Source organism: Trichoderma virens (genome assembly GCF_000170995.1).
Source record: "Trichoderma virens Gv29-8 chromosome Unknown TRIVIscaffold_75, whole genome shotgun sequence".
Lineage (NCBI taxonomy): Eukaryota > Fungi > Ascomycota > Sordariomycetes > Hypocreales > Hypocreaceae > Trichoderma > Trichoderma virens.
Window position 1 is genome coordinate 191,236 of NW_014013674.1, and position 25,966 is coordinate 217,201.

The 25,966-nt window shown below is 47.8% G+C and overlaps 6 protein-coding genes across 6 annotated transcripts; 4 read left to right on the forward strand and 2 right to left on the reverse strand.

The window, feature by feature from the left end:
* Positions 1-1,013: 1,013 nt before the first annotated feature.
* TRIVIDRAFT_192417 (uncharacterized protein) lies at positions 1,014-5,611 on the forward strand (the record flags this gene model as incomplete). Its single annotated transcript, XM_014099814.1, has 4 exons — positions 1,014-1,223; positions 1,346-3,579; positions 3,613-4,275; positions 4,339-5,611. 4 exons carry the CDS (start codon positions 1,014-1,016, stop codon positions 5,609-5,611), a joined length of 4,380 nt encoding a protein of 1,459 aa, XP_013955289.1.
* Positions 5,612-6,769: 1,158 nt separating this feature from the next.
* TRIVIDRAFT_51630 (uncharacterized protein) lies at positions 6,770-8,424 on the forward strand (the record flags this gene model as incomplete). Its single annotated transcript, XM_014099815.1, is given in 2 exon segments — positions 6,770-7,174; positions 7,186-8,424. 2 exon segments carry the CDS (start codon positions 6,770-6,772, stop codon positions 8,422-8,424), a joined length of 1,644 nt encoding a protein of 547 aa, XP_013955290.1.
* Positions 8,425-8,705: 281 nt separating this feature from the next.
* Positions 8,706-9,248, forward strand: TRIVIDRAFT_223368 (uncharacterized protein; the record flags this gene model as incomplete). The annotated part of the gene is made up of 2 exons (XM_014099816.1): positions 8,706-8,819; positions 8,883-9,248. 2 exons carry the CDS (start codon positions 8,706-8,708, stop codon positions 9,246-9,248), a joined length of 480 nt encoding a protein of 159 aa, XP_013955291.1.
* A 299-nt stretch (positions 9,249-9,547) lies between these two features.
* On the forward strand, positions 9,548-16,955 carry TRIVIDRAFT_223369 (non-ribosomal peptide synthetase; the record flags this gene model as incomplete). Its single annotated transcript, XM_014099817.1, has 7 exons — positions 9,548-11,000; positions 11,046-11,391; positions 11,448-12,003; positions 12,106-13,007; positions 13,062-13,305; positions 13,368-16,619; positions 16,683-16,955. The coding sequence occupies 7 exons, from the start codon at positions 9,548-9,550 to the stop codon at positions 16,953-16,955; spliced, it is 7,026 nt and encodes a 2,341-aa protein (XP_013955292.1).
* A 739-nt stretch (positions 16,956-17,694) lies between these two features.
* TRIVIDRAFT_112807 (uncharacterized protein) lies at positions 17,695-20,432 on the reverse strand (the record flags this gene model as incomplete). The annotated part of the gene is made up of 5 exons (XM_014099818.1): positions 17,695-18,242; positions 18,336-19,091; positions 19,168-19,923; positions 20,056-20,214; positions 20,276-20,432. Coding segments are annotated over 5 exons (2,376 nt in total), but the record flags the coding sequence as incomplete, so codon positions are not given.
* A 3,681-nt stretch (positions 20,433-24,113) lies between these two features.
* On the reverse strand, positions 24,114-25,115 carry TRIVIDRAFT_153345 (uncharacterized protein; the record flags this gene model as incomplete). The annotated part of the gene is made up of 1 exon (XM_014099819.1): positions 24,114-25,115. One exon carries the CDS (start codon positions 25,113-25,115, stop codon positions 24,114-24,116), a length of 1,002 nt encoding a protein of 333 aa, XP_013955294.1.
* Positions 25,116-25,966: the final 851 nt, after the last annotated feature.

The following is a 25,966-nucleotide window of genomic DNA, read 5'->3' on the forward strand; positions in this document are numbered from 1 at the left end:
GGGTCGGCCTTTGGCTGCACCCCTGCTGCTGGGGGGGGGGTGAGCATATCGAGCATGGATGGATGGAGATGATGATGGAGATGGTGATGGAGATGGTGATGCAGATGAAGATGGGGGGATGGACCGTCTGGCATTGGCCTCCCTGAAACGGCAGCGTCTTTCTCTCTCGGCCAATCCATCACATGTATGAGTGCCCAGGTATCCCCAGGCTTGGTGCATGTAGGATTGCCAGGCACAAGTAGGGCCGAGCGTAGATCAGCAGTCACGTGCACCGCACACGGGCTGAGCCGTCCCCTAAGTTACCCGCCCAAGCTTGTTTATAGCGCCCAAACAAGCTTGTTTATAGCGGCAGTGGGGCGCCAAATAGCGCCACTAACCGAGCACTAAATCCACTGACTGAGCCCCATGTGAGCCCCCATGTAAGCCCCCCACTATGAGGAGGAGGAGGAGTGTGTGGATGGAAGAAATGGATGTTGGTTGCAGGTGCACGGGCGGCCATGGAAGAAATTTTGGATTGACGGAATCCATCCATGTCATGGATTGATGGATGGGCGTACAGACTGGCTCTCGACCCTGCTACAGGCCGCTGACAGCCGCTGTGGACTCCGTTGGCACTCCCTCCCTAACCGTCCACTACTGTACAGCACTGTAAACGGCAACCTACCTTATGGACTGACACCGGCCCTACGCCCAATGCCTGACGCCCACATGCACGCCGTAAAAAAATCCTTCTTCTAGGCGGAACTCGTTTACTTGGCTAGCAGGCTTCATGGCACAAACGACGAGGAAATCACCCGACGCTAACAGCAAATCCTCGCGGCCTCGTCGCTTGGGCTGTGACCCGTCCCCTTTCTGCCACAGACTGACTGTTGGATCCGCGGGCAGTGAACTCCAGCAGGCCAGTTTGGGAACATAGCCAGCTAGCCATTGAGCATGAACAAGGCTGCTTGCATGTGTCTTTCACATTTTGCTCTCCAACTTGGATTCCGCGTTCATGGTCGACACCAGACGCGATGAGTGTTTCCGCATGCGCAAATGACGACGCCTTTGGGCCGGCCGTCAAGGGCTGTAGAGGCAATTTCGATTTTACCATCGCCTTTGAGAAGAGCATCCTGTCCATCCTGCCCAATGCCTGCTTCGTGATACTTGCGGCGCTCCGCCTAGCCAGCCTGTCGCGACAACCACACACAACAGCAAACAGCCTACTCCGCAACGCCAAGGTGGTGAGTTGGAAATCAGGGCCAATTCGACTAATGGTTAATAGCAGAACATACTGACGTCTATACAGGCCCTGGCTTCTGGCTTTTTCGGCACTCAGATCGCAGTTCTAGTAGTTCTGGCCAAGCACCCCGAAACTGCTGCCCACGCCCTCTCGCTAGGGGCAGCCGTCATCACCTTGCTTGCTTCCATCCTTGCCATTGGGCTGTCCTACCTCGAACATTCTCGGTCCTTGAAGCCCTCCATCCTTTTGGAGTCATATCTCCTTTCTACACTGCTCTTTGACATTGTACAAGTCCGTACAATCTGGCTCTCGCACCAGAAAACTCTCGCCGTCGTCTTCACCGTCGCCCTCGCCATCAAAGCCATCAACTTTTGCCTAGAGGCCACCCCGAAGTCGCAATTGAAGGACAATCAGAAAAACAAACACAGTCCAGAAATCACAAGCGGGATTTTCAGCATCGGCGTCTTCTTATGGCTCAATTCACTCCTCTTCTGTGGATACCGCGGAACAATCGCTACAGACGACTTGTATCCCCTCGATGCAAGCATGAAAGCAAGGCGACTTCATAACAAGCTCACATCCACACGTCATCCAGAAGCTGCGACTGATCAACAGACCCTGGAATTGATACCTCTCAAGAACCTATGCTGGGCATTGCTTGGCCCCTTTTTGTATCCGATTCCAGCCCGTTTGCTTCTCCTCGCATTGAAGCTCTGCCAGCCATTCTTTATTGACAGCATGCTGGAGTTTTTGGGGACTCCAGAGGAATTCCGCGACAAAAACCATGGATACGGCCTCATTGCAGCTTCTATACTCATCTATGCGGGTATCGCCATCTCCTCAGGAGTGTACCAGTACTACAACCAAAGATTTGTCTACATGCTTCGTTCCACTCTCCACACGGCCATTTTCCGGAAAACTACCGAGATTAGCCTGGCGGCTGGCAAAGCAGATACAGCCATCACCCTCATGAGCACAGACCTTGACCGTGTCGTGGCTGGTTTCCGAGTCATCCATGAAATGTGGGCAATTACTTCACAGGTGGCCATTGGTTGCTTCCTTCTGCAGCGTCAAGTTGGAGTTTCATTCGTCTCTCCCATTGCCGTCATCACCGTCTGCTGTGTATTGACGACGGCACTGGGCAAGCCCATTGATAAGCGTCTGGGGGCCTGGATGGGACAGATCGAGAAGCGTGTTAGCGCAACCGCCACAACAGTTGCAAAGATGAAGTCGTACAAGATTTCAGGCCTTGCGGAGGTCATGGGCTCCATTATTCAGAACCTTCGAGAAACGGAGATCCGGATTGGTCTACGATTTCGTTGGCTCATCATCTGCACCATTGCCCTTGGCGCTGTGCCGTCAGCACTCTCGCCACTCATCACTTTTGCTGTCACTACTAGCTCCAGGTTGAATGTGTCAACTATCTTCACATCCTACTCATACATTGTTCTCATCACGCTACCATTTACAATCATTTTTAACAATTTTCCGATTGTAATTGCTGCATTTACCTGTATTGGTCGTATTCGAAGCTTTCTCGTTTCAGATCCAAGGGTTGATTTTCGTTTATGGGTATCTGAAACTGGCATACATGGGAGTGCAGACCGCTCCCTAGAAGAAAAGGAAAGCGGCCTGGCTTTCAAGATTGAAGATGGAACTTTTGGATGGGCACCCAATAAATCAGTTTTGACCAACATGAACTGCGAAATTCCGCTGAAAGCTTTGACTATTGTCATTGGTCCCATTGCTTCGGGCAAGTCGACGCTATGCAAGGTTCTGCTCGGCGAGATTCCCGTTCATTTTGGAAAGGTCTCTGTTTTTCTGCCCCGTGGTAGCAGCATCGGCTACTGCCAGCAAGAGCCTTTTCTCTACAACGATACCCTCAAAAACAACATCGTCGGTCACTCCATATTTAGCCAGAAGAAGTTTGACGAAATCATTGCGGCAACACTCCTTGACGTTGACATCCGCTCTCTCGAGCGTGGTAGCGATACCATGATGGGAAGCAGTGGCTCTACTTCGAGTGGAGGTCAGAAGCAGCGTGTGGCCATAGCTAGAGCGCTCTACTCTGACGCCAAGACCCTCATCTTAGATGATGTAATGAGCGGACTCGATGCAAGCACGGCTTCGACTCTGTTCCAGCGCGTCTTTGGACCCGATGGTTTCGTTAAAAGAAACGGCATTACTGCTGTGCTCTGCACCCACTCTGTCGGTCATCTGCCAGCGGCAGATCATGTTATTGTCCTTGGAACCGATGGCACCAAGGCTGAACAAGGTCGTTTCGAGCAGCTGGTTGAAACCAACGAGTACGTTCAAAAGCTTGACATCAAAGCAATAGTCACTGAGGTCCAGGAATCGTCGGCTTCGGGGAAAAGCGCCTCAGAACTAAGCATTCCAGAGCCAAAGCTGCGGGAAGATTCCGTCGCCGAGTCACCAAGCTCAGAAAAAGGATCACCAGACACCTCAACTCGCGGATCAGGCGACTGGGCTGTGTACAAACACTGGTTCAAAAGTGTGCGTCCGTTTTCAACCGTCTCTTTGGCTATCTGGGCCGTTATCCATGGATTTAGTTCCAATTTTGGTGTCATCTGGTTGAATTACTGGTCTCAAGATTCTTTTGGTCGTGATCGAGGTTTCTATATTGGAATCTATGCATTGCTCCAGTCCATGTTTCTTGTCTCGTGGATTCTCAGTGCCATTGAGATCTTCATCTCCATGACTACCTGGGCTGGAGCCGCATTGCACAAGGGAGCCTTGGATACTGTTGTTACCGCTCCTTTGAGGTACCTCACAACTACGGATGTTGGTGTCATTACCAATCATTTCTCCCAAGATCTCACTTTGATCGATGGTGAGCTGCTATTTGCTTTCTTCTCTGTCGCCCTCACCTTGACAGAGAGTTTTGGGATGATGATTGTCATTGCAACAGCCGCCCCATATCTCGCCATTGGATTTCCCTTTTTGTTTGCGGCACTATACATCGTACAACGTTTCTACCTCAAGACATCGAGGCAAATGCGACTTCTCGATCTAGAAGCTAAAAGTCCTCTGTAGTAAGTGTGAAATCGGCACCTGTGGTTTCTTTGTCAGTAATTTCGACGACTAACTATCTGTAGCACTCATTTCCTCGATACCACAAAGGGAATTGCCACTGTCCGTGCCTTTGGGTGGACAACATATGACATTGACCACAACGACAATCTACTGGACAGTGCTCAACGACCCGCTTACTTGCTAGCCATGATTCAGCAATGGCTTCGTGTGGTCATGCAACTTGTTGTGGCTGGGTTGGCACTTCTGCTCGTCTCATTGGCGACACAGCTTGGCTCCAATGTGGGCTTGGCGGGAACGAGCCTGGTTAGTCTGCTATCATTTGGCTCTTCACTTTCCGAGCTTGTGCAAAACTACACAGACCTGGAAACCTGTATCGGGGCAGTGAGCCGTTTGAAGACGTTCTCGGCCTCGGTGACCCCTGAAGACAGGGCAACCGATGACCTCGAGCCACCTGAATCCTGGCCAACTAGTGGAGCCGTTGAGTTGACGCACGTATCTGCTTCGTATTCTTCAGACGACGCGATGGATCTCGCTTCGTCTGAGTCATCTCAGCGCACTGTGGACTTGGTCCTGCACGACTTGAGCCTGAGCATTCCGCCAAGACAAAAGATTGCCGTATGTGGCCGTACAGGAAGTGGTAAATCCACTCTAATGCTTCTGCTCCTCCGTCTCATCGACCCACTGAACAATACGTCGGAGACAATAATGATCGACCAAGTGCCGCTCTGCCAAGTCAAACGCGGTACTCTTCGACAGAGAGTCATAGCTTTATCCCAGGAAGCCATTTTCTTACCTGATGGAAACACAATCAAGCTGAACATTGACCCGCGCTCTGAAGCCAGCGAGGCCGCATGCTTGTCTGTCCTTGAGGTGGTTGGTCTTGCCAAGTTTGTCAGCGACCGAGGAGGGCTGGAGGCTTGCATGAAGGCTGACGACCTTAGCATGGGTGAGAGGCAATTGTTTTGTCTTGGGCGCGCAGTGTTACGGAAAAGGATCAAAGATGAAAAGTCTGGGCAAGAAAAGGCTGGGGGCGTGCTGCTGTTGGATGAGGTCAGCAGTAGCGTCGATCACGCCACAGACCGGCGCCTGCAAGAGATTGTCAAGGCCGAGTTTGAAAACTACACGGTCATTGCGGTGTCACATCGCCTGCAAACAGTTGTGGACTACTCTGATCGTGTCATTGTCCTTGACGCGGGTAGGCTGGTTGAGTCAGGCATTCCGCAGGGGTTGATTGCGACTCCAGGATCGTATTTCGGAGAATTATGGAAGGACGACGGCGTCAAAGCATCCGGAGACAACACTGAGACGAACTCGATCACAGAAATGGTGGAATAATGGGGAAACTCCACACAATAATTAGCTAGCTTAGGTTTCACAATAACCGCGGCTGTTGGAAGCTCGGAGGCGTAGGTCACATGGCCAGGCTGATTTTATTGTCACCACCTGTTCAATTAATAGAATATAGTCATAACACTAGAATAAACAGCCCTTGTCATTCTCAATTTGACGTTTCTCTGGGCAGTTTTCTGCTTATACCAAGGCTCCCACCGTGAAAATAGCCATCCATGGCTCAATCTACTAAGTGCAATCCGCCTGATGTCTACAGCCCTACGACAGCGCCGGCGCTCTCTCGTATCGGCCGGGTGTCGATCATTGCTTCTTAGCGTGTCGAGAACATCTGATACTACTTCCGCCCTAAAATATCGATCCCCATGCTAACCTGCCTAGCCCATGCGGGGTGGCTCCCGATCCCTGCTAGTGTGAAGAATGGCTACGCGAGCTTAATTCAAAGTCCGTGTCATCCAAGCAAAGCCGTTTTCGTGGTGCTCCCTCATCCAATGCCTCCGTTGGAGGCCAAAAAGAGTAAGCTGACGCTTGCCAGGCGATGTATCCTACATCATTCGGATCAATTACAATTTGATATTTCACAAATTTTTAGACGCAATCAAAGGCTCACTAACACGAGTGAGGTTAATTACACGGGCAAACTGTAATATATGCGTAATGCTCAATCGGGAAAAAAAGCGTAAGCATAATACAAAAAGTTCTTTATGTAAGAAGTTATTAATGAGATAACTACTACTGCGTCGAAGGAGCGTCTTTATGTAAAAATAGGCCGACTTTGAGGCAAAGTATTATGATTTCGGGCCAACAAGCTCCTCTAGCGGCTATCCGTGGTATACCACCGGGATAAAGCAGAGAGGGCTCTGAATCGAATCTAAGGCAAACAACCTGAACAACCTTAGAAGACACTACAACAGAGATTTATTGAAGGCAGGAAGTGCCTTCGTGCTCCTTGATCCATCCCTCCCAGCTCAACGTATAGCCACAATGATTGAGAAAACCAAAAGCGATATTGCTCTGTCCTCAAGAGCCTGTTTTGAGATTGTCTTACCCTATGTTCAAAAGACAGTCATTATCGAAGAAGCCTTTTTCAAAGATCTCAGCTACGACACCCATGAGACACTCGACAGAAGCAGTCCTGAATCACTCATGTATGTCGTCTTTACATCAGGAAGCACAGGAACTCCAAAAGGTGCCATGATCACCCACCAGAACCTTGCGTCGGCGATGCATTATGAAAAAGATCACTACCGACTTGACGAAACCTCACGCATTTACAACTTTTCTTCCTACGGATTTATTGTTTCTGTTGTGAACATGTTCAATGCCATTTGTTCAGGGGCTTGTATATGTATTCCTCGGGAGGAGGACAGACGGAATAAGCTAGCCGATAGCATCAATTCCCTACGCGCCAACATTATACACCTTACGCCTTCTGCAGCGAATGTGCTTGACCCTAATGAGGTGCCTGGTATTAACACTGTTGTCTTTTCTGGTGAAGGGCTTCACGCCGATGCCATTAAAAAGTGGTGGGGGAAGGTTCGTGTTCTGAATGTCTCGGCCAGGCAGAGTGTGCTCCAAGAGCAATAATCAACGATAGCGCAACCACGCCAGCAGAGGTAACGCGCATCGGAAGAGGCCATGGACAAAAGACTTGGATTGTAGATCCTAGGGATCATAACAAGCTCGTGCCTTTTGGCTGTGTTGGAGAGCTGCTTCTTGAAGGCCCTCAGGTGGGACGGGGATATCTAGGTGATCCAGAGAGAACCGCCGTCTCTTTCATTCACGATCCGGTATGGCTGATCAAAGGTCCTCCTGGTGGTGTTGGGAGATCTGGGCGCCTTTACAAGACAGGAGATTTGGTCCAAGCTGATCAAAATGGCATGCTCACTCTGATTGGGCGTAAAGATGCCCAAGTCAAAATCAGAGGACAGCGAGTCGAGCTCGGTGAAGTCGAGCACCACATATTGGAATCCATCGACGAAGCCGTGCAGGTTGTGGCCGAAGTTATTGTGCCCAGCGGCGATGGTGCCAGCCCAATGCTAGCTGCGTTTCTGGTCCTGGACAATGCCGCCGTTCACAACACTGTGCGTGCCGCCAAGATACATCACATCACTGCTGATTCTCAGAAAAGACTCAGAGATAGCCTCCCAGTATACATGATCCCAACAGTATTATTCTCCGTTGCTGTGATGTCTAAGACAGTAACGAATAAGATCAACCGGCGACGACTTCGCGAGATGGGCAGTGTCTACTCAGTACAAGAGCTAGCCGAGATGCGAACCCAAGCTGGAGGGCCAAAGCGGGAGCCAAAGAAGCCCATAGAGAAACACCTTCATGTTTTGTGGAGCCGCATTCTCAACCTCAAACCATCAAGCATTGGCCTTGGTGATAGCTTCATACAGCTCGGCGGTGATTCTATCTCGGCGATGAAAGTTGCCAGCGAGAGACGTAAGATAGGAATTGACCTGTCTGTTGCCATAATCCTAAGCTACTCTACGCTGGAGGAGGTGGCGGCTCAAAGTCTTTACATTGAGCAGGACATGCTGGAGCCCGTCGAGCCATTCAGCTTATTGCCAAACGGTGAAAGTGTATCTGGCCTTGTCAAACAAACGGCCAAGTTATGTGATACAGAAGAGTCCGCGATACTAGACATCTACCCTTGCACACCACTTCAAGAAGGACTATTTTCCTTGGCGCTAGCCTCGAGCTTGGGAGATTACGTTGCGCAGTACACTCTAGAAATCTCAAATGAAGTTGAGGTAGAGCGTCTCTGCGATGCATGGGCCACAGTTGTCGACTAGATGGCACTTTTGAGAACAAGAATCATTACATCCAAGAATGAAAACCTTCTGCAGGTCGTTGTCAATGAGAAGATTCACTGGATCACAGCGATAGACGGCGTCGACTCGTATTGGCAAGACACTCTTGGAGATTTTGACAACGCTCCGTTTCCCACATTGCCTGCCTCAGTGCCACAGCCTATTACGGATACAATCATCGAGCACCAGGTGAGTTTGACTGGACAGCAAAGTCGACCATTATTACACTATCAACCCTGATCCGGGCTTCTTGGGGACTTGTCATGGGTGCTGGCACAAACACCACTGATGTTGTCTTTGGTATGCCTGTGTCTGGCGGAACTGCACCAGTTATGGGAATTGACTCGATGGCTGGCCCAACTCTGGCAACAGTCCCAGTTCGTCTTAAGTGGAGTAATGACTTGAAGTTAGTCGACTACCTTGAATCAGCGCATCGTTAGACGATTGAGATGATGCCATTTGAGCAGACTGGTTTGCGACGCATTGCCAAAATTGGACCAGGTAGTGAACAAGCGTGCGCATTCCAGACATTGGTGTTGATTCAAACCGATCTGAAGGATCTGGAAGACGATTTTTTGGGCAAGTGGACTGGAATTCGAGATCGGGAAAGCACCTATGCTCTAATGCTCGAGATCGAAATGGGCACCAATGGATTCACAACAACGGCAAGCTTTGACTCAAGAGCGATCAAGCCTTGGATTGTATGCCTGCTATTGGAAAGATTGGAGCATGTATCTCAGCAGATTTGGCGTGCTGATTCCGAAGTTTTGCTGAGAGCTATTGAGGCAATGATCAAGCATGACTAAGATATCATATGGGGCTGGAACCATAATCTTCCAGAGCGAGTCAATAAACTCCTACACAATATGATCCATGAGCAAGCTCTCCTGAATCCTGATAACTTGGCACTATGCGCTTGGGATGGCGACGTAACCTATAAAGAGCTTGATGAATTGTCTACCAGGCTTGCGTTTCGCCTGGTTGATGAAGGCGTTGTGGCGAACCAAATCGTCCCTGTATGCTTTGAGAAGTCGATGTGGGCTATAGTCTCCATGCTTGGTGTACTATGAGCAGGTGGAGGATTTGTTTTGCTTGATGCTATCACATGCCATCAGAAATCCAAGACCAGCTCCACAAGGTCTTACCAGTCTACATGGTACCCTCGGTGTATTTCAAAGTGGCAGAGTTATCAATGACACCATCAGGAAAGATCAACAGAAAGGGTCTCCGCGAGATTGGCGCTTCGTTCACAGTTCAAGAGCTAGCCAAGATCAGGACTGCTGAGAAGGCTCAAAAACGCAAACCTGCTACCAGGGATGAGATTGCTATGCAAGAGATTTGGAGTGATCTTCTAGAAATTGATCTCGAAACAATCGGACTCGGCGATGATTTCTTTCAGCTTGGCGGTGACTCGATTGCGGCGATGAAATTGATAGCCATGGCCAGACAGGAAGATATTGAGATCACCGTGGCGGATGTCTTCCGCCGTCCTACGCTTGGAGAACTAGTTGGCGGCTTGGAGGGCAAGTCTACCGCCATTGAAGATGAAATACTGCCGTTTGATCTCCTCAACGTGGACACCAACAAAGAAGACGTTGTTAAAGAGATTGCAAGCATGTACGGCTTGGAGGCGAGTAATATTTTAGATGTGTACCCATCCACTCCCCTCCAAGAAGGTCTTTTGTCACTCTCTTCAAAGCAGCCGGGAGACTACATTTGGCAGATGACATTGGCGCTGTCGCAGAACATCTCCGTCAAGACCTTCCGTAGCGCTTGGGAAAAGGTCTTCAATGAATCGGAGATGCTTCGTACCCGAATTGTGCAATACGGCACCTTAGGTTCATTGCAGGTTGTCCTGGATGAAAACATCAAATGGATCGAGGCGTCTGGACTTGAAGAATATCGAAAGCTTGATAGGAGCCAGGTCATGGAACCGGGCCAGCGATTAATACGTTTTGCTCTGATCAAAAACGGCAGCGGCGCCATCAAATGGTTCACCTGGACGATTCATCACGTTTTGTACGATGGATGGTCAATGGATCTGATTCTGAAGGCTGTTGCTCGAGCTTGTCAAGGAACCCCTTTTGATACTTTGGTCAAATTCAATGGTTTCATCAAATACATTGGTGATATTGATGCTGATGATGCAAGACAGTATTGGGAGGATGCGTTAGAGGACTACGATGAAACTCCTTTTCCTTTACTTACTCCGGGGGTTCTACAGCCATTTGCAGATATGTCTGAAGAGATCTCAATTGACTTGTCACATGGCCATGGATCGGGAGCTACAATTGCTACACTCGTTCGCACTGCCTGGGCGTTAACTGCTGGCAAATGGGCTCAGACGGAGGATGTCGTTTTTGGTGCAGCGGTGTCTGGAAGGAATGCGCCGGTCACTGGTATCGAGAAGATGATGGCACCGACTATCGCCACTGTTCCAGTCCGCATCAAGTACTCCAATGACTGGAAGGTGTCTGAGTTGATTGACATGGTCCATCAGCAGATCACTGACATGATTCCGTTTGAGCAGACTGGACTTCGTCGCATCGGCAAGTATTGTGCTGGAAGTCAACAAGCATGCACATTCTAGACTCTCCTCGCAGTCCAACACAAGGAGCAGTCCACTGAGTCGGATTATTTTGGAAAGTGGCAGGAAAATGCTTACAGCTGGAGTGGTACATATGGCTTGGAAATTCTTGCCAATCTCGACACGGATTCTACCAAGGTGGAAGCCAGCTTTGATTCCAACCTCATTCAGCCACAGGTTGTAAAAGAACTGCTGAGCCACTTTAGCGCTATCCTGCAACAGCTTGCACTGGAGATCAATCACAAACAATTTCAGAGATTAATGGACTTGCGGAACGTGACGTTGAATCAGCTACCAAAGCTATGCAACGACCCACCGAGTCACCTACAGTCAAGACTCCAGCAGCCACCACAGTCTCCTCGGTAGGCAATGGCGTGAACCAGCTCGCTTGGGTTGTTGATCCGATAAATTACAACAGACTCCTGGCGCCCGGCTCCGTTGGGGAGTTTTTACTAGATGGATCATCACTTAATACTCTCAATAGAACCGGTAGGTCATATACAACGGGAGGGCGTGGAAATCTTTACAGCACTGGCTATCTGGTTCGCCATAACGAAGACGGTAGCATGCTGTTCCTTGCGCAAAAGCCTGTACAAGCTGCACCAGTCGCTCAAGTTGCTCAAGTTGCCCAATCTGCAGCTGCCCAAGTTTCACAGACTTCTACAGCGGCTCGTGTTCCGCGAGTGGCAAGTCTTAAGATACACGTACAGCCAATAGATCTTTCTGAGGTCGAGCATCACGTTCAGCAATCTGTTTCAGGAGCCAAGCAGGTCGTGGCCGAGGTATTGGCCCCCGTAGACAAGGGTTCGAGGACTGCACTGGCAGTGTTCATTCTTTTAGACACTCCTGCTATCCAAAAAACTAGCGGCACAGTCGAGAAACCTGTTGCAGTTGTCACAGCCATTGGTAGTGACGACGAAGACAGGTTGATTAAGGCTCTCCCACGACATATGATACCTACCATCTTCTTTTCTGTAGAGGAACTTCCCTTAACACCTTCCGGAAAAATTGATCACAAGCGCCTTTGAGTTATTGGCGAGTCTTTCTCTGCCAAAGAGCTTACCCAAAGACAAAAGGACACTGAAAATACGAAGAAGCAGCCTGTCACTGAAATGGAGAATCAAATCAGGCGCTATTGGGCTCAGGTACTCAACGTCGACTCGGACACTATCGGACCTAATGAAAATTTCTTTCATCTCGGTGGGGATTCTATTGAGGCAATGACTATGGTAGGCATTGCTAGAAAAGATGGTATCCAGTTAAGTGTGGCCGAGCTATTCCGCCATCCTAAGCTCAAGGACGTTGCCAGCAGGGCAACCTACATCAAATCGGACAACACTGAAAATGTTCAGCCATTCAGTCTTCTAGGCAACGGCGTCAGCAAGGAATCTGTGGTTGCTACATTCGCGAATTCATGTGGTGTCGATGAGGTTTTGATCCAAGATGCGTTCCCATGTACACCACTTCAAGCAGGACTAATGTCATTGTCTTCTAAGAGCGGAGACTACATTACTCAATGGGTACTTGAAATTTCCGAGGATGTAGATTTGTCTCGCTTCCGCAAGTGCTGGGAGGAGGTGGTGAAAAGAGTTGCTATTCTCCGTACGAGAATAATCGCAGATGACAACGAGAACCTTGTGCAGGTGGTCATCAAGGAAGAGCTAAAGTGGGAAACAACAGCGGCTATCGCATTGACTGATTACGTGGAGCTTGATCGCAAGCAGCCAATGATCATGGGCAATCCTCTTACAAGATTTGCCATTGTTGCCAACAAGTGGTTTGTATGGACAATTCATCACGCGCTCTACGATAGCTGGTCAATGCCACGAATGATGGACCTAGCCAACAGGATCTACACTGGTCGCAAACTGGAGCCTTATTTATCTTTCAGCAAATTTATACAATACGTTTCTTCTCAAGACACAAAATTGGAAACGGATTACTGGACAGAATCGCTAAACAATTGTGATCACGTTGCGTTCCCAAGCCTGCCCGCATCTATATGAGAGCCAGCGCCTGACCAGGTAGCCAGTGAGTATATCTTGTTGGAGAAGAGCATTCCCTCAGATATCACCACCTCTACACTTGCACACGCTGCATGGGCAATAGTTGTTGGCCGCATTACCGACGGAGAAGAAGTAGTCTTTGGCAGTACTGTATCCGGTCGAGGTGCCGCCATCGCAGGTATCGAAGAAATTGTCGGACCTACTATTGCCACTGTGCCGATGCGTATCAAGTGGTCAAAAGAGCCTACTATTACAAGTTTCCTCGAGAACGTGCAAAATCAGCGCACAGAGATGATTGCTTTGAGCAAACGGGTCTTCAACAAATCGCCAAGATAAGCCCAGACTGTGCCAAAGCCTGTAACTTCCAGACGTTGCTCATCATCCAGCCTCAGGACGGCGAGGAGGAGCAAGAGAGCCCTTTCGGAAAATGGCAGAATGACGAAGGCAAAAACAGCAACACCTACCCTCTCACTCTGTTCATCACTTTGGGCTCGTCGGAAATTTTTGTCAAGGCTAGCTTCGACTCCAGAGTTATTGAGCCTTTAGCGATGCAGAGACTGCTTGAGCAATTCAAAGATACTGTGCTTAATCTACATGCGAATAGTGCAAACTCAAGCAAGACACTTTGGGGACTTCCAATACTTCCCTCGAGCGATTTGCAGACACTCTGGACATGGAACAGTGCGGTACCTGATTATATCGACAAATTGTTACATTCGATGCTCGAGGACCAAGCCGAACTGAGACCTACTGCGCCAGCCATACATGCCTGGGATGGCGACCTTACATACAGCGAGCTTGATATGTTTTCTACGAGCCTTGCTTCGTACCTTGTAGAGCTTGGCTTGAAATCTGGTGTGGTTGTTCCACTATGCTTCGAAAAGTCCAAGTGGACGATTGTATCGCTGTTTGCCGTACTCAAAGCGGGAGGGGCTTTCGTTTTACTGGATGCATCACTGCCAGAGCAGAGGCTACAATCTATAGTTAACCAACTGGACAGTGGGATTTTGCTCTCATCTGGGGAGGCTTCTCAGCGTTTCGGTACATTTTCGTCAGAGAAAACAGTTGTAGTCGACGAAACATTGCTCGAAAAGATTTCCAATAGCTCACAGGCGTATGAAGGGGTGGCCGTAAGCTCGAAGTCGCTTGCGTACGTGGTTTTCACGTCTGGCAGTACGGGAGCTCCAAAGGGTGTTCAAGTCAGCCATAGGAACCTCGCCACAGCTATCAATCACCGGCGAAGCCATTTTAGCTACTCAGACAAGTCCAGATTCCTCGACTTTGCTTCTTACAGTTTCGACATGTCTCTCTTTACCATCTTTCACAATTTTTCTGCTGGTGCCTGTCTTTGCATCCCAAGAGACGAAGACAAAAAAAACAATCTTGCAAAGACGATCGCAGAACTAAATGCCGATACACTTGTTCTGACGCCGTCTGTGTCACGATCTCTTAAGCCTGCTGATGTGCCAGGGGTAAAATCCATACTGTGGTGCAGCGAAGCCCTCCACAGCAAAGACGCAGAGCCTTGGTTCGGAAAAATCCACGCGATTAACACATATGGACCTTTTGAGTGTACGCCGGTTACTACGATCAATTATGGGGCCAAGAGTGTTGAAGAGATGGGATACATTGGAAGAGGAGTTGGAGTAGCTACGTGGGTGGTTGACCCGGAGAACTACAACCAGCTGATCCCAATTGGACATGTTGGAGAGCTGCTACTTGAAGGACCATTGGTCGGCCTTGGCTACCTCAATGCCCCAGAAAAGACTGCGGAAGCTTTTGTTGAGAACCCTGAATGGCTAGTCAAGGGCTTTGGGAAGAAGCCCGGACACCAAGGGCGTCTCTACCGGACGGGTGATCTGGTCCGGTACAATAATGAACACAATCTCGTGTTTGTCGGCAGAAAGAACACCAAGGTTAAGATGCGTGGTCAATGGGTTGAGCTGGGTGACGTTGCCTATCAAGTTGGTCAGCATATTCCGAATGTAAATCAGGTCGTCGCTGAAGTTATTGCACCTGGGGGGGATGAAACGCGGCCTTTACTTGCTGCTTTCCTGCAAATCGAATCCAAAACACCAATTGCAGAATCTTTGCTGGAATTCTATCAAGTGGATTTTCAGCTGGAAGCTTCTTTGACCGAATCCTTGCCAAAGCAGATGATTCCTGATGTATATTTTTCTGTCGCCCAGATTCCCATGACTGCTACTGGCAAGACCAATCGCGGACGCCTGCGTGAACTTGGCGCAACTCTTACAATTCAGCAACTCGCTGCGCTGCGTACTGCCAAGCAAAGACCAAAACGCCAGCCCCAGACAGCCGCAGAGAAGCAGATGCAGGCGATTTGGAGCCGCATTATTCAAGTTGAACCAGATGCAATAGGACTCGACGACAACTTTTTCCAACTGGGAGGAGACTCTATCTCAGCAATGATGCTTGTTGGAGCTGTGCGAAAGCATGGCCTGAGTCTCCACATTGCAAGCATTTTCCGCAAACCGAAACTCGAAGAGCTTGCTCGCCTGGCAAGCCCCGACACTAACAATATCGATGCTACTACAGGCTCACAAGATCAGCTGTTGGAGGAAGCTCAAAAATCCGCACTTTTGGCAGATCTCGACTCCAAGGGTGACAAGTATGAATTACGCTCTGCTGATGTTGCCGAAGTCTTGCCACTGACCGACTTTCAATTTAACTTGGTCAACGCATCTATGAGCAATGGGCCACTATTTTGCAACTACTGCTTCCTCGACTTGGAAAGTAGCCCCGATGTTGCTCATCTTGAAGAGGCGTGCGCATGGGCGCTGGAGAGACTACCTATTTTACGATCACGATTCTTGCCACTCTTGGGATCTTTCTGGCAGGTTATTCCACGCCAAGTCCAGAAACTGCCGCTCCAAATTCTCAATGTTGGCACAGAAGAGGATTTAGCTGGATTCTCTCGTGGATTCTGTTTCAGAGACCAGGAGACCCTGAAGGCTACCAATGCACCCTTTGCAGTCTTTTTGTTCCGCAGTAATGCAAAGAGTGCTCGTCTTGTGCTTCGTATCTCTCACACACAGTATGATGGTATCTCGTTGCCCCAGATTTTTAATTCTATCCTACAAGGGAGCCAGAATGCTTCTTCCCTGTCACCTTCGCTTTTTGCAGACTATCTCACAAGCTCCCATCGACATCTCACAAAATCAAGGGAGTACTGGAGAAATTTGCTCCACAACTCCTCAGTAACCATAGCCGGGAAGTATCTCCCACAATTGTCTGCGATATCACCCCGCCGTGAGGCAATCCGACTCGAAAGAGGCATTACTATTCCACGACTTCCTCTAGGTATCACCACTGCCGCTTTGCTGTCCAGTGCCTGGGCAATTCTTCTTTCCCGCTTGACTGGTAAAGACGATATTATTTACAGCCAGCTAGTAACTGGTCGAAATGCGGCCATCGAAGGTGTCGAAGACATTGTCGGTCCTTGTGTCAATATTATACCAATGAGAGCTTCTCTCGCCTCTCTTCAGACACCTTCAAATCTTCTTGAATCCATCCAAAACCAATTCATCGCCGTTGGGGAAGCAGATAGTCTCGGTCTACGGGATGTCCGTAAACACTGTACAGAGTGGCCTGCCGATTAAGTCATTGACTCAGTGGTTGTGCATCAGAACATCAATGAAACCCCTGAGTTTCAGTCGGGTCAAGCTTCAGCGCAGTTGCAGAGCTTCGATAATCCTCACCACATTCAGTCTAAGATTTGGTTGACGTCGAGACCCCGTGGAGATGTAATCAATATTGAGTTTCAGGCGAATACGCACATGATGACCGCCGAAACGGCTGAGATAATCTTGGCGAGCTATTGCGAAATAGCTACTGGACTGTTTTTGAAGTCGGATATGCCATTAAAACAATCGGCAGAGGCATACACGTTAAAGATTTAGGAATGGGTGGTGTATATGGCATCAAATTATTGCAGTAGATTTTTTTTTCCTTTCTTTTTTTGTCATATATGTTTCTCACGAGGCCTGAGTGTGCCAATTTGAGCTCGAGAACCCAATAATCTTAGCTATATACACAATATGATGAAGCTTATCAATACCTTTGTTCAACTTACACTTAGTTGTGCTTGTTCGATAGTTTCACCATTTAAATGAAGAAATAAATACCATGAACTCTTGTGCTCCAGTGTGCAACCAAACAACTTATGTTTCGCCTTGAATCAATATATTAAGAAGCGTAGGATTGTATCTGGGTGTCAGACACGTAATGACTTCCACCTTTGCACCTGTAACCGGCTCCCTCTCTAACCCAGTCAAAACCCGCCTCGCATTGACCCAACTGCTGCAAAGTGTGTTGCAATGACTTTACCTTGTCCCACTGCTCGTCATAGGTTACATGGACTGCCTTTTCCTCATCAACTGAAATACCTATGTCTGCGGCTGTATGTACAACTTGCGCATTGACAGTCACCTCTGGCTTGTCTTCTGCCATGTGGAAACTATTTGCCATAGGAGGAGGGCCCGTCTGGCGGTAGAGTTCTGCTATGCTGTTGGCATAACTCATTTGCATCGCCGTCTTCTGGTCAAACATTTTCTGGAAGTAGAGATTTGCTTGTGCGATTGAAAGGCTGGGTCCTTTGCTGGGTTGTCCTTGAGGGATCCAATTCGCTAGAACATCCATCATCATCCACTGCGACAACGATTTCACATCACTGGCGTTCCTCCAATGACTCAGATTGGAAAGTATTTCGAACTGGTTTATGAAAATCTGTTGGACAGCTTGACTGTTGGAGAAGCAATCGCTAATTCTGTTTTGGCTTAGTATTCTCCTGAGCAAGACCATGCATTCTTGAGCGGTGAGCCTTTGAAATGTTATTTCCTTGAAAAAAGAGATATCAAGCCCATGTGCTTTTGCCATGAGTGATTCAATCTCGTCAGATGGGCCAGCTAGGATAACAACAATCTTGCCACTGTGCTTCTGCAAAAGGCGTACGAACTCATTGATCGCTTCGGTGCCATATCCGCCTTGGTTAAGTTGATGGGCGTGATCGACAAATAGGACTCCCCCAAGGCCTTTCTCAAACTGTGCTCGGGTCTTAGGAGCTGTCTGGCCCACGTGCTCGCCAATGAAATCTGACGCCGAGCACTCAACAAAGGTCTTTGTGGCGACGAGCCCCAAGTCGTATAATAGTGTACTCATATATTGAGCAACTGTTGTCTTTCCAGTACCTGTAGATATTAGCAGTCAACATTAAGTTCCCTTGCCGATCAATGAAATCGAATTTCCTGGCTAATGTATTTGACGACAGCCACGTTACTTACCTGCTGGCCCCTTAAAAAGGAATGATGTAGGCACAAGTGAAGCAGCGCTAAGCTCTCTCAATTTAGTAATGTGAAGCAATCGCTGGTATTCCTCTAATTGATTGATGATGTTATTTGAAACTTGATTTTGGAGAAACATCCTGCAATTAGCCGCCGCATGTTTTGCTCGTCCGTGGTTTGGGTCAAAATCTTCTGGGCTTAGAGTCATATCATGACCATAATTAGATCCTTTTGGCGTCGACTGCCGTTGCAGATGATTCTCCATTGCTGAAGACAGTAGATTGTCAACCTCTCTTCCATTGCTAAAGCCTTGGCGCATTCGAGCTCGGTCCAAGACCTCTATCGCGACCTTCAAACCCTCGTGGGTCGCATTCAAGTTTCGGGCTACTAATTTCCTGTTTAAGATTTCCTGAAGTTGGGCTTTATTAAAATCTTCGAAACGAAAGGGTTTGTCTGCCGCAAATCTTCCCGAGAGTCCTGGGTTGGCGTTGCGAAACATCTCCTTGAGTCTATCTTCATACCCAAGGAGAATTACGCAACGATCTTCTCCAGGCACGCTTTGCACTTCAGCAACAAGTGTATCAAGCACAGAGGCTCTGTATGTATCGTTGCGTTTAGATGCTTCTCCAGGGTCTAGCATATAAGCCTCGTCAATGATAAGGACTTTGCCGACTGTTGACGCCAGGATCGATTTGGTGTTTGCTTCCGATTTCCCCACTGCCTCTCCAATAAAGTCCGCTGGATTCTTCGTAATCACTATAAAAATATGTTAGCCATGACTGATGGCCATGGAATAATAAAGCAAGGTGAAAGAGATGATATGTATACGCACCCTCGCCATTACTGAGCAAACCCAAGTCAACTAATATCTGACCGTATAACTTTGCAACGGTTGTTTTGCCTGTCCCTGGTGAGCCGACGAAGATTCTGTTCAGCGAAAAGCTCAGGGGTGCTTGTTCGGCCATTTCCCGTCGGTAGTTCATCTCAAGTGCCTCGAACATGTTGTTAATCGACTTTTTGACTTCTTCCAGCCCAGTAAGCCGTTGAAATTTGGCCCAAGCCAAGCTGGTCAATCTGACATCAGCAGGATTTGGCCCCAGTATATCTTCCTTTATAAACGTAAAAATATGATTACTGTCTTTCAAGTTCTCATAATTCGTAAGACGCTTTGCTTGACGCTCCCATATTTTGAGTTGGACGTTTTCTACAGCGCGGGCGTTGCCGAATCCCTTCTTCCCTCGGCTGCGGGCTAATCGACGAATAGCTATCCGCATGTATTTTCCATGTAATCCATCTTCAGCCTTCATCTTTCCATTGTATTTCTTTCGAATTCGGTCGGCAAGAATATGTAACAGTTCTTGGTCGTTGAAATCTTCGAAGTGGAGAGTATGGGGAATTCGACTTCGTAGTCCCGGATTGTGTCCGAAGAATGATTCCAGCTCCTCCTTATATCCGGCAAATATGACCACTAGATTGCCAATATTGTTCTCGATCTCTGTAAGGATGATGTCGAGAACTTGGCGTCCAGAATTTGGTACATGAGGGGCAGTGAGTTGGTATGCTTCATCCACAAAGAGAACGCCTCCGTCTTTCAGACACCCTGGCTCAAGAGAAGAGCTAGCTCGATCAAATGATGCTGGATCGTTGTCTTCATCGTCATCATCGTCAGGATACCTACCGCGCGACGATTGCAATTGATGAGGTCTCCCACCCAGCAAACTTTGAAGCGGATTAGAGCTAGAAGAGTTAAATAATTCTTTGACTTCTTTTGGTCCCATGCACACGAGTTGTGCTCCAGAGGTCTCTTTATATGTTCGGGATTTTACGATATGCATTGAACGTAGAAACTTCGCATATAGTCGAGCAACGGTAGTTTTCCCTTACAAAGTAGCATCAATAACTTATTCTAGTGGACTGTGGAATCAAAGGTGGAGACTTACCAGTTCCTGGATTTCCCTGAAAAACAGCATGCCACCGCTCTGTTCTGGGATTTGTGCCCTGAAGGGAGCAAATGCGAATGCAGCTCTCAATTTTGGCGAACTGTTCTTTTACTTCCTTTAGGCCTACTAACCCCTTCACCTCCGCAAGTATCTTCTCCTTGGTGCTTTCGCGCTTTCGGCGATTTGGTTGGACCATTGAATCGTCACTCTCGTTTTGCTCTTGCTGGTCATCTGAGAGTGTTGTTGTTGGAGATGTTCCCTCGGATATATTCTCTGAATCAGATGAGGCTGATGGTGGTTGGCGCGGGGGCAACATTGGAAGTACCAAGGGCCATGCTAAAGTTCTGGGACAGTGCTAAAGTTGTGCTCACAACGCACGAAAATGAATTGGCGAGTAGAGACAGGGTGCCAGATGCGCGCGGCTAACGGGCCATTGTAACTTGCATTCTGCGATGGATGATGGCAAAGAACAATTACAAAGGCTCATCATCGAATTACTTACGAGAGTCGTAGCTCTCCAGTCGAGGGGTAGCACCAGGTCAGCACATACAAATTGATGTGCAGATTCAACACGCCTTATCACAATGCTTCGATAGCCCTCAACCCCCTTGGGCAGGAATACCTAAGTCTGAAACCTGACTCGTATGGGCGAAAGTCTCGGTGACGCGAACGCAAGCTAATTGATCAAATCCTTTGTTAAATACGAGTCATCTGAGAGCAAAATGTCTGAGCTATAGACCCACGGGGCTGCGATGAACCATTCAAGCACTGCCAGCTCTACGTGTAACGATGCACTGCAAGGCTGCCTGCTCTAGCTCTTACCCTACTTGAACGCTATTGATTGCCTATCGTATGCAAATGTCAGAATCCTATGGCCACGACCCCTCACTTGGATTTCTTGCAGATAGGGAAATGCAAGATTTCTATTTGATGCTCTTATATATGACAAAGACTTAATGCTAATATTGGTGACATGAACGGCCCGGACACTCCCGACCCTTCTTTGTTAACAAAGGAGTTAATCGACCAGCACACTCTTTGTCATTATACTCAAAAGAGAGGGGGGTATGACAGCTTCGGTTGCAGCCGAATAGTAGTACCTTCAGGTTGTCTCTGCACGTCGATATGATCGGGAAATTCATTCCCTACCTACCTATATATAGATTCGAGCTGTGCATTGGCTACATGTACTTGTATCTCGATTACACCACTCGTGCTCCAAGGTGGAAGATGCTCGGCAACGAGGTACAGCATGAGCCAAATGTGGCGTATAGAGTAAAAATGGCTGCATAGGCTTCATGTTTCAAAGAAAAACATCAATCTATAGATATCTCAGCATTCATGGACATATTTCAATACGCGCTCATAAATTACATGTATATGATGGCTGGAAAAGCTTAGCGCAAACCCTTTCACTGCTCATGTACTTTTAGATGTACCGATTTAGCCTCAAAAGAAACAAATCCGCGCACGGCAAGAGCCTCACACCATGCCTATCGCAGTAATCTAAACCTAGATGTCTTTATTTAGCGGCGGTCTGATACCCTCTGCAGTTAAGTAAGGGTTTGGCCTCATATACTCGAGAGACGAACGTGATCATCAAAAGGCTTGTACAGCTCGCAGACATTTGCAGCACAGGAGATATTAGTCGTGATGCGCCTGCTGTCTTGGCTGCCATTTCATACCTTCGTCATTTTCATCAAACTTTACTAGTGGATCATTTTCTTTGATCAAAATAAAATGGTATATTCGTATATTCCTATATAGAGACATGATCAATTTGCTGGTCTAGTGTAGCGATTGGTCAGCTCGGTATGTAGCGAAGGGGGTGGCTCATACACTCGTGTTCACATCGTTGTGGGAGGCCTACTCTTTCAGTGTGTATCAATTTCCTTTTTCATCATCTGCTTTGTCCATTTAATTCTCAAATTCAGGGATATTCGCGCGCATAAGGATAATGCATTTGTCACCATTATGGCCGTCAGTGTGCTGGGTGTGTATGTACGTTGCATTTATCGAACAGTACAGCTTGCCCAAGGATTTGCAGTTAGTCCATCAACTCAAGAAGAGTATTTATTGGGCAAGATGCTGTCATGATTGCCATTGCATATGTTTGATTAGTCTTGTACAATGTCGTTTTGTTGGACGATACCGAGCTCTGATATCAAGGGGTGGAATCTGGCTGGGATATACTATCTATATTTTCGAAATCATATACTGTTTAAAAACTCCAATGTTCATCATTCAATAATAACTACTACCGTAGCTTGCCTTTAGAAATTACGCCAGTCTAATAAACCAGACCTTTCCAACACCTCTATGAGACCCTATGTAACTAGCATATCAACAACTTCATCTTGGCGATGCTCTATTGCCCAGGCCAAAATATTCTGACCACAAGTATTAAGTGCCTCAACATTCGCCCGCTTATCAAGAAGGGCCTGGATAACGTCTCGTCTCCCAATTTGTACTGCGCGCCACAGTGGCGTAAAACCATCTCCATCAACGCTCTCAATATCAGCGCCATTCTCCAGCAATCTTTTGACAGCGGCGGCATTCCCTTTGTTAATTTGCGAAAATAAGCCGTCACTGAGCAGTTTACCCACTCGTTCTGGGCTCAAATTTGAAGTGTTCCAGTTCATCGCAGAATCTCCTCGGTCTTGACCAAAATTGCCACTCCGCCGTCGCTGGTTGGCATTATTATACGGAAGCAGCTCTGAGTACACGCTATGCCTTCGAGGCACGTTCATGTTCGTTGTACGGCTGTCCGCATATGTAAATTGGTGGCCATTGGCTCTATCATCTAAATTGTTTCTTGGTGCATTCACGCGAACATTGTGCCCCAGTTCGCAGGAGTCCCCGTAGTGACCACCTCTAGCCAAGTTGTCTTGAACCTTTGGAGGTCGCGGTGGCAATTCTGGGTGATGGTCTGTTTGTAACGCTCTACAATCAATGTCGTATGCGTTGTTTCTATGGTTTGCATACTTTGTTGTCTGGTGAACGGGATATTGGTTGAAGTGCGGATCATTAGGGTAAGCTTGACTTCGGATAAATGGTGGGTTTTCAAACTCTCCATGAGAATGGTAAGAGGAAGAGGAGCCATTTCCGTACTCGCATGCTAGCCGAGATTGAGTTGGAGCATAGCTGCCGCTTCTTGAACCCATCCTGCGGAGATCTTGAGGATACCCATTGTCTATGTTAGGAGTCCGCGTTTGGCTTCGAGGTGGGTGCGCTGGAACATAACTCCCGTGTCTTGATCCAAACCCGCGATAGCCCTGCGAATAAGCGTTGTCTTCGCCAGTCGGCCAGGTGTTATTCCGCGGTGACATAGGTGGTGTTTGTGGATAATTATTCCAAACAGTATTTTGCGGCGCATTCACCCCTTCTTGCGGGATCTGTAGCTGGTTCAGGGATTTGATGAGGTTTTTCAATGCAGCGTCAACTTGGGGTTCTTGAACCATCTTCGCTAGAAATGCCGGGGCTTCTCGGACCAATAATTCCAGAGCTGCTTGCGTTGGTGTGTCCTGGTTAGGGATCACTTCACTTGGATTCGTATTGGAGAGTGTCTCTGTGGATTTTGAATTCAAGCTCGTATCTTTTGATGCAACCGCTTCAGGTATCGGAGTCTGGGGAGCTTCATCTTTCTTATTGTCTTCAATCTCACTGGGCGGCGACTTTGCAGCTGAGATATTGTTAGTCAAGGGAACAAAGGCTATTGTGATATTGACATACTTTGGACAGCGACAGTATTTCGCTTTTCGCCCCACCAGCCTTCTACATATTTCCTTGCTCCCTGAATGACATTCGGGGTGATAGAAACTAGCAGAAAAGATTAGCTCTACCCCAATTCTAACTGTTGACTCCCGGAAAGAAAAAGTAACTCACCTTGAACTCGTTGGAGCTTATCGACTTCACTGGCCGGTACTACCGACAGGAATGCCTTTGCACATGCTGCTGCGACAGTTGCGGCATAGTTTTGCCACCTTTTGTCCTTATGTGAATCTGCGTAATCGCATATTCCTCGAATGACAATGCAGGGGAAATCATTCATCAATCCTGCAGCTTCCATCTCAACACAGAAAACGTTCTTGTCAAATGTCTCATACAGTTTGTCCCGAAGAACAGCATCCTTGATCACTTGGTTTCCTGATGCGATCAGACCACAGTGGATCACCATGTCGTCTTCTCTTGCCTTTCTTTCAAGCAGCATCTTCTCATCGCATTGGCTGCAGTCTTCCCCATCCACGTGGGTATACCCGGAGTTGAACAAGACATCTTTAAGAGAATTTGACTTCAAAAAGCTTCTTGGGACACTGGCTCTCTCTCTCAGCCCATCCAAATAGCTAAGCATCTTTTCTCGTGATGTAATTTGATCAGCTTCAAACTTTCCTAAAGCTGTGAGCAAAGCTGTTGGCGGAGGAGCTAGTGATCCGATTCTTTTAAACTGTCCACCTTGCTCTGCTTTGCCCATATCCCACTGGACGACACCCGACTCCGTGCCACTTGGGCAGCTAATGACCACATCTCCGAGTCGTGTTTTCTGTGGAATACCTCCACCAATTCCAACCATTAAGCCAACTCTAATGTTTGGGAAAGTAGAAATCATTCGGGCTGCAACCGTTGCTGAGCTGTTATTGCCATACCTTCCCTTCGGAAGGCCAGCAATGACAACTTTGTGCTTGCCGACGCTTCCGAGAGTATATGCGTTCTGATCGTTGGGTGGATTGTCGAGGTCTTCATGCCTCTCATCGAGCATGAAGAATGCAGCTGATTGTTCATTTGGTAATGCACAAACCCACCCAATGGTGTAATCCTCGTAAGTATATCGTAATTGGCCCATAGTGATGGATATAATGGGGAAAAGTGTGCTCCTGTAGTTTGCTGAAACTTGAGTAGAGTCTTATTTCCCTATAAATATTACAGATGGAAAGGCTAAGCTGTACCCAATTTTATGCGTGGCATTTCCTTAAAACCCATGTTAGGCACATCTCAGACCGAAACCTAGACTATAAGAAATAAATGGGGTTGACAACGGTACCGTTGATCCCGGGAAGGTGGAAAGTTGTCACATTACCCACGAGCTACATTACAGGTCTACAGCTACTGCATAATTTCGTATGCAAACTTTATACCCAAAAAAAAATATTTTTAAATACCAATGTAGTAGTCCACCTAGCAGAGGGGCTTGAAATGAATACGTGGACGAAGAGAAAAATCTCCCGCCGGTCAGCCGCGGCTTGTCCCATGAAGATGTCAACAGCCGCCCCATATCAGGCTCAGATACGAATGACGTATTACAGCATCGTGCATGGGACTATAAATTTACATCCAATCGTTGTGAAATAAAGCGATTGAATGCATCATACCAGTGATGTGCTGGACATCCTAAAATGTCAAGCTTCCGCGTTTGTCGAATTGAGCCGCATTGATGACCGAGGACGATGCTCCAAATCTCCATAATGGGCGTACATGCATGCGGCAATCCTCCAATGACAATATTATAACGTTACATAGAATCTCTGAAAATTCATCAAATGCAGACCCTGGAACCACTTTTGCAAGGCTATTAATGACTGATGACGAAAACATGAGGGTAGACCTTGAAAATGCATCATCCAGTAAGCAAGCCGCTGGAGGCAATCCTTTTATTTGGCTACTATTTCAAATTCTATATAAAGTCTCAACTGTCAT